Source organism: Papaver somniferum, chromosome 2 (assembly GCF_003573695.1).
Source record: "Papaver somniferum cultivar HN1 chromosome 2, ASM357369v1, whole genome shotgun sequence".
Classification (NCBI taxonomy): domain Eukaryota; kingdom Viridiplantae; phylum Streptophyta; class Magnoliopsida; order Ranunculales; family Papaveraceae; genus Papaver; species Papaver somniferum.
This window is the reverse complement of record NC_039359.1, coordinates 145,316,966-145,331,536: the sequence shown is the minus strand read 5'-3', so window position 1 is coordinate 145,331,536 and position 14,571 is coordinate 145,316,966. Positions and strand designations below refer to the sequence as shown.

The window sequence follows — 14,571 nt, the reverse complement described above, 5'->3', positions numbered from 1 at the left end:
GCCGAAGTTCTTTCAACAACATCATCATCATCACCTCTTCTACCATATGGAATTGATTGGTCTTCATTTGGAGTTTCATCCGAATCATTTGGTTCCGGTGGTGGTTGAGAATCATTCTGTACACGGATCTTGAGCGTCCACGACTCAACGAATTCCCTTGGATGTGTTGCAGTCAAGAGTTTTTCACCAACACGAGGAGGTCTTGAAGGAGGAGTAGCAATTTTATTATTTCCTTTTTGCGACCTAAACAAGAACAATTTTAAAAAAAAATCAACAGTCGGCAGGGTCGACAAATACAACCTTGTCAACGACACAAAAGTCGGAAAGGTCGATATCTAAACTACATGCCGGCTAAAGCATAGTAGGCAGCGTCTTATTCCAGTAACCTGCCGGCTTATAACAACTTGAACACAGGATTTTCAACATCAATAGTCGACATGCTTTATAATCAAAACAATGTCGGCTAACATAAAGCTGGCAGGGTCGTGTGCAAATACCATTTCGACTTTAAAAATTTAAGGCATCAGGAGATACTGAAAAATTGAAATACAGCCGGCATGGTAAAAATTTATAACCCACTGACTTAAAAAAAAAAACTAACGCCGGCAGGCTCCTAGGTTGAATACCTTGCTGACCCTGTAAGTAGCAGTTACAGACATTAACCGCCGAAAAGATCTTCAACCTAAGAGCTTGCCGACTAAGCCTAGCTATGAAATGTCGGCAAGGTCGTGGAACAAACACCTTGCCGGCTAAATAACTGCAAATTCAGAATTTTGATTTTTCTGACCTAATTTGACATGCAAACATGAAATTGAAGTAATAGAGTGAGTTTAAGTAGGCCCTTACTTTCTCAATCGCGTCATTTCTCTTTTTTCAGCGGCTTTGATTTCTTCTTCTTCAACCGCTTTTTTCTTCTCTTTCTTTTGAACTAACAAAGCAATTCCATGGTTGTATTCGTTGGGTTTTCTACTTGTGTTTTTCGTACGACTAGGTTTTGGCCGTGGTGGCTCCATGTTTGAAGATTAATCGGAATTTCGAATCGACGAGTTTTGATGGTGGTGTGATGGAGAGCTGGTATGGTCGTGGAGGAGAAGAAGAAGAGAAGAAGGAAGATGAAATGAAAAGAATAAAACTGATTTAGGGTAATTAGAATTATAAAGTGTAAGGGTAGTATTGTAACTTCACCCAGATTCGGCCTCCCCTTAGTAAGGGCACTGTTTCCATATAAATCTAGGTATACCCCAATTAATCTGGGTATATCCCAATCTCGCCTGGATAATTTTGGCAAAATAAACAGGAAATTAAAAAAAAAAATGAATACACGCATGTGCTGACACATAATAAAAAACTCTTCATTAAGAGAAACACGTGTTAGATACATGATCACTCCTAAAAGTCTTCGGTCTTTATTTTTTTTGTCTAGCATTTCCAGGGGGTTAGTCCACGAGTGAGTTGGGAGGAGTTTAATGTATTTTGGATCTTGGGGATTTTGAGGGAGTGTAAGAGAGTATAGGAAGTTTGAGAGAGTTTGGTGTTTTGAGTGTAGGGAGTTTGAGAGACTCTCCCAAAATCTCTACTCTTTTGAGAGATTTGGAGTGAGGCAAATACACTATAAACTCCTTAGAACTCCTCAGAACTCCCCAAAAAACCCCAACTCCCTAGCATTCTAGTTTTTACCACTAACAGGGAGTTTAAGAGTTTCTTTCAAACTCCCCCACGACTAACGGGGTTTTCTAGGAAGTTTGAGAGACTCTTCTAAACTCTCCCACGACTAACGGGGATTTTGAAAGACTCCTTTGGACTCCCCACGACTAACGGGAAAAACCCAACTAAACCCAACTCCCCCAACTCCCTTGAGGACTAACACCCTGTTCATCTCACCGTCGCCGCAGTGGCGACATCACTACAACCTGTCAACCTTATTCGTTCATCTCTCTCAGCTTTGATCAATCAGTGAAGGTAAAAGTGCTTTTTTATTTGCTTTGATTGATGCCCTAATTCGGGTCCTTCGATTTCTTTAAATCTGTACATACAGTTTCGATTTTTTTAATTATTGGATGATATCAATTCGTGATTGAGGTGTAGTAATAATGAGAATTTGAAATTCGTACGGTATACATCTCAATTTTGGTTTGAATTTATCTCACTGACATTGACGAAGGTGGTGCTGGTGATTGGGAAGAAAGTTGTTTGGTGAAGTACTCGTTAAAATCAACAACTTTTAAATTTAACATAAAAGATAGGGGTGATGGTGGCTCTAACAATGAGATGGGGCTAGGACGGCGGTAATGGTTTGAACATCTTTCTGATGGTGGTGATGGTATTGATGTTTCTACTGGTGCTAGCGCAGCGCTGGCGGCATGGAGATTGTGGTGGTCGTAAACTCAAATTCCAATCGTGAAATAAGAATTTGATGAGTCCCCAATTCCAGTCGGGCACTAAGTTCGTAAGTTCAAAATCAGAGTTGTTTCTCCTTGTAAACTCAACTTTAGGCTTTTACTATGGTGGTTGTTACGGTGGTGATGTTGGTGGTGAGTAAATAAATAACGGTGGAGGTGATGGGGTTCAAAGCGGCGGTGTTAACGGCTCTGTTCGGGCGCTGCTGGTGGTAGAGGAGGGCTATTTTCGTCAAGTGACCAAAAAAACCGGACGGAAATTAAATTCTTTTTTTGAAATTGAAATTTTATGTTAGGTGTCAATTGAAAAAAGTGGTCGTAAAGGGGTCTATGGGCCCTCCGGCCGGTCGGCCCAATTATACCAATTTTGATGACACACTAGATTACCCAACTAGTTAAATGGAGTATAAATTTCTACACGTGTGTCGTGTCGGTGTCCCATGTGCGTCATGTGTCCGACGTGTGTCTGACATGTACACGGCACTGATACTGGTGTGTCCGTGCTTCACAGACTCGGCTGTTTTGCCTTGGAAGAGTACTTGTCGGACGAAACAGAAATTCTAGTTCTTGATGAGGCAACTGCGTCCATTGATCAAAACCAGATGCTGTTTTGCAAAAAGTCATAAGGCCGGAGTTACAAACAGCACCGAGATCACTATAGCTCATAGAGTTCCCACCGTTACAGTACTTTCTTGTGGTTTGTTGCATTCTATTCATTACCTGTCTGTACAAGATTACAGGCATATAACATGAATTGCACATGTTGATTGATTGCGAATCGGTTCAGTACCGAAATCTGAAAATGTCCGATGTCAGACTTCCAATTATTGGCACGTACTCACCTGACTTCAACATTTCAGAGTGATATTGCAGTAGCTAAGTTACACTATGACAACACTGATATTTTGGGTCTCAACTCATGTTTGTTTCAGTAAATGTTGCTGAATGCTGGTCCAGCTGCAGAAGAACTCAACTATTAACCTCCATAAGGAGGCATGGTCACAACTCGCAAGTACCCACCTCAAGGGGCTTATGTGTACTTCAATTTCGAAGTTAAGGCCTTTTTATTTTCCATAAGTATTTAATTGCAATTTGTAATTGAAGTTCAGAAGATCATCCTACAAAAAAAATAAGAACCTCCAATTTCACTTCATTTGATCCCATATGACACGACAAAAATTTGAACATAATCGCAGCTGAATATATTACAGGTACTTAAACAACTTACCTCTACACACAAGGAATATCTTAACTCCCAATCTGAATGACTGCAAAACACCAAAGAGGATGGTTGATAGACATTTACAATACATCTAACTAGCTGAAATACTGGCATACTGAGATTCATTACCCCAAAAAAGATATCACCTCAACCGCGAACCAAAAAAAGAGGGACTAATGGGTTTTTGGTGATAACATCAAGAACCATCCATACACTAACCATGATCTAAATACTAGTAGAAGTCATTTACAAACAGACTTGGTTCATTTGGAAAACCTGACTTTCAATGTTGCTAATGTGGCTCCTAGGATCATTGATATTGATTCTTTCTTCACTTTGGTGACCGTTTCTACTGTTTACTTCTGTGTACATTTCTTCTATCATTGGTTTCCAGAGGCGCACACGTGCGTTTATAAACCAATTAGATACCTGATACAAAACCAGCATCAGATTGTAAGTTCACTAAATCAGTGCAAGAATCTAACTTATTCCTCAGCTTGTATGAGAATGGGAAAAATAAAGTGCGCGCTTGTAGGGAAATTTCATTATTATAAGTATGGCAAGATGTATATACCTGGTTCCTTGTTAGTCCACTTCTGATTGCAAGTAAATGCTTCTCCGCGTCCCTGGGATACCTGAAAATAGACATCCGTAATTATGAAGCTAGTGTATGGAAGCTCTGAGACTGAGTGCCTAGAAAGCATGAAAAAAATTGTCATCCTACAAGCAATTTTAATCACAAGGCAGACATGGAGGTTTCATAGAACTTTGTGGCTGTCAGTTTAACGTATGACGGCTAGGATTTTAAGGCTATGCCCAACATGAACACCAGCAATGTCCCTTAGCGAAGTTGAGAAACATGAGTCTGAAAAACAAAAATCATCTACAGGATCTACGGGATCCAGCCATCCAGGTCTTAAGATCAAAAGCCGTAAAGCATGTAAAACAAATGCATTTCTAAATTGTTCAACTATATGAATCTTACGGATGGAGAAAGTTCTGGAACAGCCAAGCTCGTAAAACTGAGACAGATCTTTCGGGCAACCCTCGTTGAGGTCTCCATGACTGATGATCTTTTCTCTTTAACTGTTGTTGCAGAGCCCATTGCTTTTGTAAGAAAGAAGACTCTAGCGAATTATTTTCGCTATGGTAGCCACCACTATGGCATTCTCCAGCTCGTAGGATCTGATTAGCAATTCTTCCCCTCAAGTTTCTATATAAAAGAGAGACTGATTGAAGGGCGAAACGAGCATGCATTTGCGGGTCCAATTCAGTTGCAGCGTGGAATGCTGATACAACTGTATGCATCTCATCTAAGCACTGGTTGTATCTGCTATCAACCTGACATTAAGGAGAGAATAGTCACAATCTGTACTAATTAAAATTACGGAGAATGAATTAAAAGTACAGACGATGAAACAAGCAAAAGTAGCTTTCGAACAGATAACAAAAGTTACCCAATGATGATTATGCCAGAATATAATCCTAGTTAAATAGTATCTGGTGTGAGCATACCATTTGCAGCAGTGACAAAAGATGAGCTTTGATCTCTTCGCTATCCTGTTTCTGCAAATTGGAATTAATTTGAATCCCAGTTCTAATTTCTCCAGACGAATAAGGAAACTGATCAGACCTATTGTCCGAAATTCTCCAATCAACAGTGCCACCCGAAAGAGAAAATTTTGGATCAATACCCATGCCAGTTTCAAGATTTCCAATTGAATAATGTGCAATCTCAGTAAGTATTTGCTGTACTGCATGGAAATATTTTGAGCCGGATAATATATCAGACGGCTGAACCGAATGATAAGAACTGAAACCCATAGTAAGACCCTTACTGTTAGAAGCATTTTGCTTTGATGCTACTCTAATTTCACGAACTGTATCATGTGTCACTCCTGAACAACTGATTTCTGAGCATTGGTCTGGAATATTTTGCAAGTTAACAATAGAAGGCTGTTGGGTGGAAAGAGTTAACGACAACTCATTACTGGGGATGTTTAAGCCGTATAGACTACTTGCCACTGTTACAGAAGATTTTTCTGCAAATTCTGGAGGACCCAGTAACTGATTGAAGTCCCATCTAGTGGCGAGTTGGCAGTTCATTTCAGCATCTTTCGTAGATGGAAAGAATTCTATATCTCTTTGCACTCCATAACCACAGTTCATGGAGTTTGTAAACAATGAATTTGAAGTGTCACGACAATTGTTTGACACCAATGTTCTCAAGTCATCAACCTGATATCCATTCAAACTTTCATCCATCTGATACTGGTTGAGGTTTTCATGCAGACCAGATCTTGAAGCTAGAAGGTTGGCAACTGAAGTACCTAATAAACTTGTTCCGCCAACAAAGAAATTTTCCTGATTACCCAGTGGCACATTCGCAGAACTCAATGCTTCTGTATTAGTAATCCCACCATGCTCAGTTACTTGAAGACCATTGATGGATTCTCCATTCAATGTTGACAGAAAAGGATACCTAGCTGTAAACTGGCTGTGGGTGTTAAGATCTACGGCATCTGGCTGAATCAGAGAACTTGAGAACATATTCGACATCCCAGCAAAAACCGTAGGACTTCGATCACCAAGATAAGGATTGAACATGTTCCTCTCCATACTTAGTGGTGCAGTTTGGGTAATATGCTTGTTATAAACAACTAATATAGTTCACATTCCACAACCAAAGAAGCTGTTGCTAGCTACTTCACTTCTCAGTCAGAAAATTCAACTATATACCCAATTCAGTCAGGTGAACTGTACCTGAAAATGGAATTGAGATGATAAATAAGAATCTACATGATACAAAAAAAATTACAAGTATTCTGATACTGTTTAATATAACTACAATACTAGATCCCAAAAATAGGAAACGATAAACACCCATGAAGCAGCAGGGAAACTCTACAGTCAAATTTTAACGATTTTCAATCAAAACAAGCATAAACAAACTACAAAATCATTCTCAGTCAGGTAGTGCAGAGCTGGCCTCAATGGCAACTGCTCTCATAGCCTCAGTTTTTTGTTTTTTAATCGATAAAATTCTGTAGTTATAGCCTTATAGGAATCGAACTCATGACATTGGGTGAACCGCCAACATCTTAATCATCAGACCAACCTGGCTTCCCTAATGTTAGTTGGATAGACTGTATAACAACAGTAACAGTCTAAACTAACTTTAAACAAATTATCCACAATGGACCTCAAAGGCACAAACATATCCAATTTGCTAACATAATGATATGGCAGATCGAAGAACTGAAGCAGTAAAATAAACTGTAACCTCTAGTTGTGGTCCTTATCAAACAAGAAATTCAGAAAATAGAGAAGACAACTCTAATCCACAGTTTCAAGCAAAATAGTCCAACACAAATACTATGAGAAAATATGGATGCAAGAACCAGAAACTCTGCAATAACAAACCTGCATTTAGTCTCTGAATAAGCTAAAGCCAACTGCAAAATGAACCACCACCAAAGATACAGTTTCTTCTTCCTCAACACCTGATCAAAACCAAAACAATGAAGAAGCTCATTGTCTATCTAAAAGGACTCATATAGTTCCTCTCTTACTGTCTCCCAAACTAGCAATACAAAATCTTCCCAAATTAATCAAGAAAAGTAAAAGAGAAACCCCTTTTGTAAGAAAGAAAGAAACAACACAGTGGGGTTCCTTAGAAAATTCAAAAAAACAAGAGAAGAAAGTAAAAGATTCAGTAGGAATCAAATGTTACAACCTCCTTCCAAACAGTAAATTTTCTTTTTCTTTTTCCCCCTTTCAATTCACACTTTGATTGATTAGAAGTTTGATTTTACTTTACATAAGTTTCAAGAAACCTCACAAAATTCATAAACAAATCTTCACCCCAACAATAACCATATGTCCATTTACAAACATTATATATAATGTTTTTCTCACCTATAAATCAAACCCCATTAAAAGTTCAGATTTTCTCAGACCCCATCAAAGATCAAATTGATTTCCAATAGATTTTGTTTTTGCAACAAAAACCCACTAAATATTTAAGATCATAAACCCCTCAAATGGGTCCTCAAAAGAAGACAAGAGAAGCTCAATAACAAGAGAAGTCTAATAATGAAAGGGGAAGAGTCAAAAAAGCCATTTTCAGTGAGATATAATAGGACCCATTGCAATTAAGATAACAGTGAGAAAGAAGAAGCTGCTGCAACCACACACAATGACACAAAAACAACAAAAGAGTAAAAACAAGAAGAGAAAGAAGCATTACCTCTCTTGATGGTGCAGTGCCACTCATTTCTTTTGCAGCCTTTTGATATGAAGAGCAAGGCCCCATCTTTCTTTCTGAAACTTGTTTGGGTTCTTTCATTTCTCTGCAATCATCACAAGCTACTAAAATTATCAATCTCTCTCTCACTAGACTCTCTGCTCAAACTCCTGTTCATGGGCAGAGCATTTTTCCCTTTACTTTTTCTCTCTCAAGTCTTGTACTAGTAGTAATTTTGAAACTTAAAATCTAAAGAACTTGAGTAAAAATCTAGAGAGGCATTAGAGTAAACAGTAGCAGTGCAGTAGTAGTACCTTTAAGAGATAAAAAAGACTCTGAGTTGTTGTACTGTGAACAGTGCTAGGTTTAGAAGATAGAGATAAAGATGAGGTAAGCAAAACCCAAGGAGGGAAGAGAAAAATCTTTTGAAAATATTTATTGGGTAATGGAAAATGGTTGAAGGCTGTTGGATTGATTAAAGCTGTGAAGGAGATGGAATGAGTTTGCCACAAAGGGAAGCCTAAATGTATAGGGTAGTCTCTTTGCTTGTGTATGATGGTCCTATAAAAGAGAAGCTAAGCCTCTATGCTATGCCTGTTTCCCCTCTAGGGTATTATGGAGGTGGGATTTGGGGGAACTTTAGACATCCATGATTACCATCTATGTAGATGATGTCAGATGGAATCCCATGCATTAATTTGTAGGTCCTAGGCTGAAAGCAAAGCCATGATTGGCTACTATTTGGCCGACTCGAATACATCAGATTCGGATCTACCGGCATCCAGCTCAATTATCTATGTAGGTGCGGATCCAATAGTTACCCGATCACTTAGAATTTAGCCGGGGCTGGTTGATTCGGTTTGGTTCGGGGCACCAAAAATTATGCTCTCTGTGTTTTAAAATACGGGAAATTAGGTTCAGGCCCAACCCATGGATAACCCATAATATGAGGCCCCGGGATAAAAGAGTTTTATTAGTAGGCCCTGAATTAAAAAATAAATTTAATAAAAGCGAAAAGACTAAATTAGCCTCAAGTATATAAGAGGCGTCACCTACCTTTCTCTCGTTCAGACGCCATTATTTCATTTCCAAGGAGAGAGAAAACAAATCTCACTCACCTGAAACAGAAAGAAATCTAGAAAAAAACCCAAAAAATCAAGAAATCTTCCTGAAATCTGTTCCAAAACAAAGATCGAGATCAAAAACTATTCATCATTTGCTAACCCCTAAATCAGAGAAACTGATCGAAAAAGTTTCAGATTCAAAAACCAAAAAAAATCAAAAGAAACAGTTTCAGATTCAAAACCTAAATCGCCGTTGTTACTGATTCCTGTTGATGAAATACTCCGACGATTAATCACTAGGTAAGTTTTGATTTGAAGCTGTTAGTTTTGATTCCTGTTGTTACTGATTCGTGGGTCGAAAATTTCTGAACTAGGGTTTGTAATGAGAGTACAACAAACATAACTCATTCTGACTGATAATTTTACAGATCGGAGAAGGAGAACAATCGTTTGTGCATAAAATCCAAGAAATAACTGATTAAATAGAAACAAAGGTAAGTCATGGATGTGATATAACTGATTGATTTAGTGGATTTCATTTCTGAGATGTTACTGTTTGAAAACCCTAGAAACTCTAAGTTGAATTGCAATCAACTAACTTGATTTTATTACTACATCAACTGCAGATTCAGAATCAAATTTCTTTTGGAATAAAAATGGTGAAAGGAAAAATGAATCCCCCTAGAAAAGATGATACAATTACAGGTACTAAGTTGTGAAAACTATTGTTGTCATGGTCTCATGTTTATTTCTCATATAATGCTTGTGAATATGTAATTACACAGACAAGGACATGTGTAACTATAAGTTACACACTCAAAATGTAACCACTGACTGTGTTGTGGTTTGTATATTGATTGTGTAACTTATAGTTACACATACCAAGTGAGGCTGTCACCACTGACTTGCCTAGGGATGTGTAACTAGTAGTTGCACATAAAAAATTGGTTGTGTTTAGGATGTGTAACTTGTAGTTACACATAGAAAATTGGTTGTGTAAATTAAAGTTACTCATTAATATGCATGTGTAAGTTAAAGTTACACCTTGTAGAATGTCTAGGATTGAGTGTGTAACTTGTAGTTAAAATCTACTAACTGAAGAAATTTAAAAGTTTCTAATGTAAGTGATGCTTTTGAATGTATAACTACGCAAACAAGGGCCTGTGTAACTTTAAGTTACACATTCAAAATCTCACCACTATGTTGTGGTTTGTATATTGAGTGTGTAACTTGTAGTTACACATACAAATGAGCCTTGCAGAAGTGGCTGTGTAACTTGTAGTTACACATCTTAACTGTGAGTTACACATTCAAGATGTTACCAATGACTTGCAAAGTGGTTGTGTAACTATAAGATACACATTGAAAATCTAATCACTGACTTGCCAATTGACTGTGTAACTACAAGTTACACATGCATAATAACATAACTGATTTGGCAATTGCCTAGATAACTAAAAGTTACACATGCAAAAATATAACCTATGACTGTATTGTGTTTGTAAATTATAGTTGGACATAAAAAAATGACCCCTTTAAACCTTCATATGCATGTAAGTTAAGGTTACACAACACAGAATAGAATGATTCAGTTTGTGTACTTGGCAAATACACATAGTTTGTAACATGATTTTCATTTTGTAGTTAAAAACGAGTGTATTTGATAAGTACACAACATACTGACTCATGCTATTTTTGTGTGTGATGTGTACAGGAAACCTAAGGCAGTCGTTGAATGCAGTAAAGGATTTAGTAAAGGTGATAAAGCCTATAGGACTGACTGATAGGGCTCATAGATATCTTAGGAGAGCTGCTTACGGAGAACTCGTAATGATGTATTACGATGACTATGATACAACTGTACCAACTACAACAAGACAGATAACTACCAACAAACACGGCGTCTTGAAGCTCTTGAACTGCTTTGACATGGATTGTGAGACACCATGTTCATTCAAGTTTGCTGATGATAAGATTATAGAGTCTACACCGGCAAAGCTGGCTGGTATATTTTGCATGCAGAGGATTGGAAGCAGAAAGGGTCAGAAGCTGTTAAAGTACTATTGTCCTAGTGATTTGACTGACAATGTTTTATACAGCAAATACTTCACCGATATCAAATCTACAAAGCATCAGACGACGGTGACTAAGACAAACATTTTAGAGAAGATAAAACAACTTATGGCAAAAAGGAGAAAAAGTGGGAAAAGAAAGAAAGTTGATGAAAAGGATCTAGTTTGCCTGATAGGTCTTTATCTTTGCTGTGTATTGTTTTTTGGCGACAAAAATGCCAATGGAGTGAACGCGAAATATCTTAGTATCGTTGAAACTTATGATACGGTGCTCAAGGTGTCGTGGCCTGATTTAATACACGAGCACTTGTTTGAAGAGATTCATACTAATCTTAGTTGTTTGTCAAATGTGAAGGCTTGTGTGCAATACCTACTGGTAAAAAGCTTGTGTGTAATTTCTATTCCAGCAGTTTTAGTGTTACGTGATGGATATTTTTGTTCAATCGACTAATTAAAATTTATATGTTGCAGTTATTGTTTGCTGAACACACGCCAGCAGGATTAATCCCGAAAGTTGAGAACCACGAGGAAGATATCCCGAGGGTTGGGAGATGGGATATATACCAGATTTCTGATTACATTTGGAAAACAGACATGACACAGTTTTCGGTAAGTGTTATATGTCAGTTGGTTTAGGTTTTGTAAATTTATGGTAATGTAATTTAGATAAAACTTTGATGTAATCAAAATTGTCATGTGTAGCTATAAGTTACACATTTAAATGTGCTTGTGTAATTTATAGTTACACATGCAAAAGATAACACAAGTGAATGCAACTATAGGTTATGTAACATATATATCCTGTTTGTATATATATCCTGTGCTTATGTAACTATAGGTTACACATTTTATGTATATCCACTTTACATTAGATATATGTGTAACCTTTAGTTACACATATCCACTTTACATTAGATATATCTAATGTGCTTATGTAACTATAGGTTACACATATAAAATGTGCTTATGTAACTTTAAGTTACACATACAACCGAAAAATGTATATTTAGAATGTTCAACTGTTTTTTGCAATCTCTTTTTAACCTCTCCATCTGTTAATTGCAGCCAACTCCTAGCTTTGTGGCTGAGTTTTCACAGCTTGAGAAGCAGCTGGGTATATCAACCGTGGTACCCAGCAAGGACGACCTGCAAAGTTGGCTGAAAGCGCAAACTATTGAGAATAGCCATCTGAAAGAGCAACTGCAAGAAAAGCAAGCAATGCTTAAAGCAGTGTATGCAATTGCAAGAGAAGGGATATCAGAAGGGGACCTTTCAGGAACAGCGGAATTCAAGGTTCACAAATTTAGTTGCCAAATTATGCAAGCAATGGGTATTGATCCTTACAAAGTGACCCAGGAAGAGTTTATGCAACATGAAGATGATGTACATGGAGGTACTGAGCATGGAGCTACTGAGCATGAAGAAGAAGAGTTACAATTAGTTGAGACAGAGCAACAAGGAGATGGAAGTACTGAGCAAGAGAAAGAGAAAGATGACGCGGAAACTTCCTTCCATGAAGAATGTAAGTAGTTGTTCATTTTTAATATGCTTCTTTAACTTGATAGAGGTACCCAATTAGTTGACACTAAGGTCTTTGAACCTTTTTAATTTCATATTTTACTTGTTCATTTTTAACTTGCTTGTTTAACTTGATTAGACTTAATAAATGTTGAGTAAACTGATCATATGGATGTGTAATCCCTAGTTACACATGCCACATGCATGTGTAACTTCTGGTTACACTAGTTAGATGCATGTGTAACTCCATGTTACACTAGGTATCCATGCCATATTCATGTGTAACATGAAGTTACACATATTAGTTATCCAAGCCAGTCGATTACACATGATATATTCTTCTTGAAATTTTATTAAAAAAATTTAACATCATCATCATCATCCTAATTCTCGTTTCAATACTTGTGCAGTTCCATGTATGAGCCTTGCAGCTGGAAATACGCCAACAATTCTGCAAGCTCAAACTGCTGCAGAGGGGCACAAAAGACCACTCAGGACATATAGTTCGAGTATGAAGAGTGTGACAACTTGCAAGACTCCACCAAAGAAAAGGCCTGTCGCAAAGCAAAAGCCCACTCCTACAAATAATGTTGATGAGGAGCAGAAGAAAATGTTGAAGAGACACCTGTTACGGATGAGGCACAGAAGAAAGCTGCAGATGGTGGAGTTGTGGATGGGGCAGGTGATGATGTAGCTGCAAAAGCCGTAGGTGATGATGTTACTGCAAAAGTCAATGAGGATACACCTGCAACTGTTGGTGACGGTTTGGTTATGACTGCTCCAACTCAGCCAACTCCTGGAACTTTTGATGACAGTTCTGCTTCAACACAGTTTGAGGACTCCATGGTGATAACTGCTACAACACCGCAAACACAGCCTGACAATGCTCAGACCTACAGGTTGGTGCAACTAGGAGCTAACCCCGATGATATGACGAATGTTGAAGTGAGTGAAATGATAGATGAGATCGTCAGCAACATTAACAAAACTGAACATGGACCCGCAGTGACGGAGAATGCAGAACCTACCTCAACTGGTAACCACTCTTCCGTTCTATGTTTTGTTTGTAATGGAAGTGTAACTTCAAGTTACACATTGTAAAAGGCATGTGTAGCTTGAGGTTACATACAGTGTGTTTTGTTTGTAATGGAAGTGTAACTTCAAGTTACACATTGTAAAAGGCATGTGTAGCTTGAGGTTACATACAGTACATTATTATTTTGGCTTGTGTAACTTTAAGTTACATACATGTGCTAATTTTACTGAGATTCTGCCTATATTTGTTTGCGCAGCTACAACGCAGGAAAACGTTTTTAGCCTTGGATTAGAAAAAACTCCAAAACCTGCAGGAGAGTTACTGAAGGAAGCTGCGAATACAATAAGAGAAAGGCAACCATCATTCATACAACAACGTGTGCTGAGGAATAGAAAAATCCCAACACAAGATCTGAAACAATATCAAAGAAATTCAAAGAGGATTAAGAAGACAGCTAATGAAGAAGAAATGGCCGCAGTTCCAGAAGTAGAAGAAGATAGAATGGCTGAGGTTGCTGAAGAAGATGATGGAACAATGAGAAACGATGTGAAAGGTTCAGAAGTTATCGAAAGGCTGGAAGGCGAGAAAAAGAATAAAGTGCTTGAATATTTCAATACTCATCCGAAAACGTAAGTAGCTTGACTCCAAGTAGGCTTGATTCTGTTATTGATTGTTGTATTTTACTACTTGATTCTGTTATCTTGATTGATAATAGTTTACTTCTTTGTAATGCAGAGACATTACTTGGATGGAACGCAAAGAAGATGGTAGCGAGCTGTTTGATATATCTGGAGAACTAATGATACAGCTTACAAAGAAAGAATCCTTCTTGGAGTCAGAATTCATCGACTTCTACATTAGCAGATTGAGGACGAAGATGAACTCTAACAGCAAGTATGACAAGGCGATATTCCTGTCGCCAAAAGCATACGTAAGTACTTCGATATATTTAAAATCTTATTGCATTTATAATGTGTAGTATATGTTGTAAGATTATGATAACATACTCAAGATTTT

The 14,571-nt window shown here is 37.7% G+C and overlaps 2 protein-coding genes across 4 annotated transcripts; one reads left to right on the top strand and one right to left on the bottom strand.

Moving 5' to 3' along the window:
* Positions 1-3,540: 3,540 nt before the first annotated feature.
* LOC113354074 (homeobox protein ATH1-like) lies at positions 3,541-8,418 on the bottom strand. Of its 3 annotated transcripts, none has more exons than XM_026597520.1 (7): positions 8,179-8,418; positions 7,868-7,986; positions 7,042-7,121; positions 5,134-6,381; positions 4,604-4,959; positions 4,193-4,253; positions 3,541-4,047 (listed from the first exon to the last, which is right to left on the bottom strand). In XM_026597520.1, exons 4-7 carry the CDS (start codon positions 6,235-6,237, stop codon positions 3,865-3,867), a joined length of 1,704 nt encoding a protein of 567 aa, XP_026453305.1. In that variant the 5' UTR covers positions 6,238-6,381; positions 7,042-7,121; positions 7,868-7,986; positions 8,179-8,418; the 3' UTR covers positions 3,541-3,864. The 3 variants fall into 3 exon arrangements, with proteins under 3 accessions (XP_026453305.1, XP_026453304.1, XP_026453303.1); XM_026597519.1 differs by having other exon boundaries at positions 7,868-7,970; XM_026597518.1 differs by lacking the exon at positions 8,179-8,418 and having other exon boundaries at positions 7,868-8,065.
* Positions 8,419-10,820: 2,402 nt separating this feature from the next.
* LOC113352137 lies at positions 10,821-14,325 on the top strand. The gene is made up of 7 exons (XM_026596001.1): positions 10,821-11,376; positions 11,472-11,609; positions 12,066-12,522; positions 12,929-13,200; positions 13,308-13,554; positions 13,811-13,932; positions 14,290-14,325. The coding sequence occupies exons 1-7, from the start codon at positions 10,858-10,860 to the stop codon at positions 14,323-14,325; spliced, it is 1,791 nt and encodes a 596-aa protein (XP_026451786.1). The 5' UTR covers positions 10,821-10,857.
* The last annotated feature ends 246 nt before the right edge of the window (positions 14,326-14,571 follow it).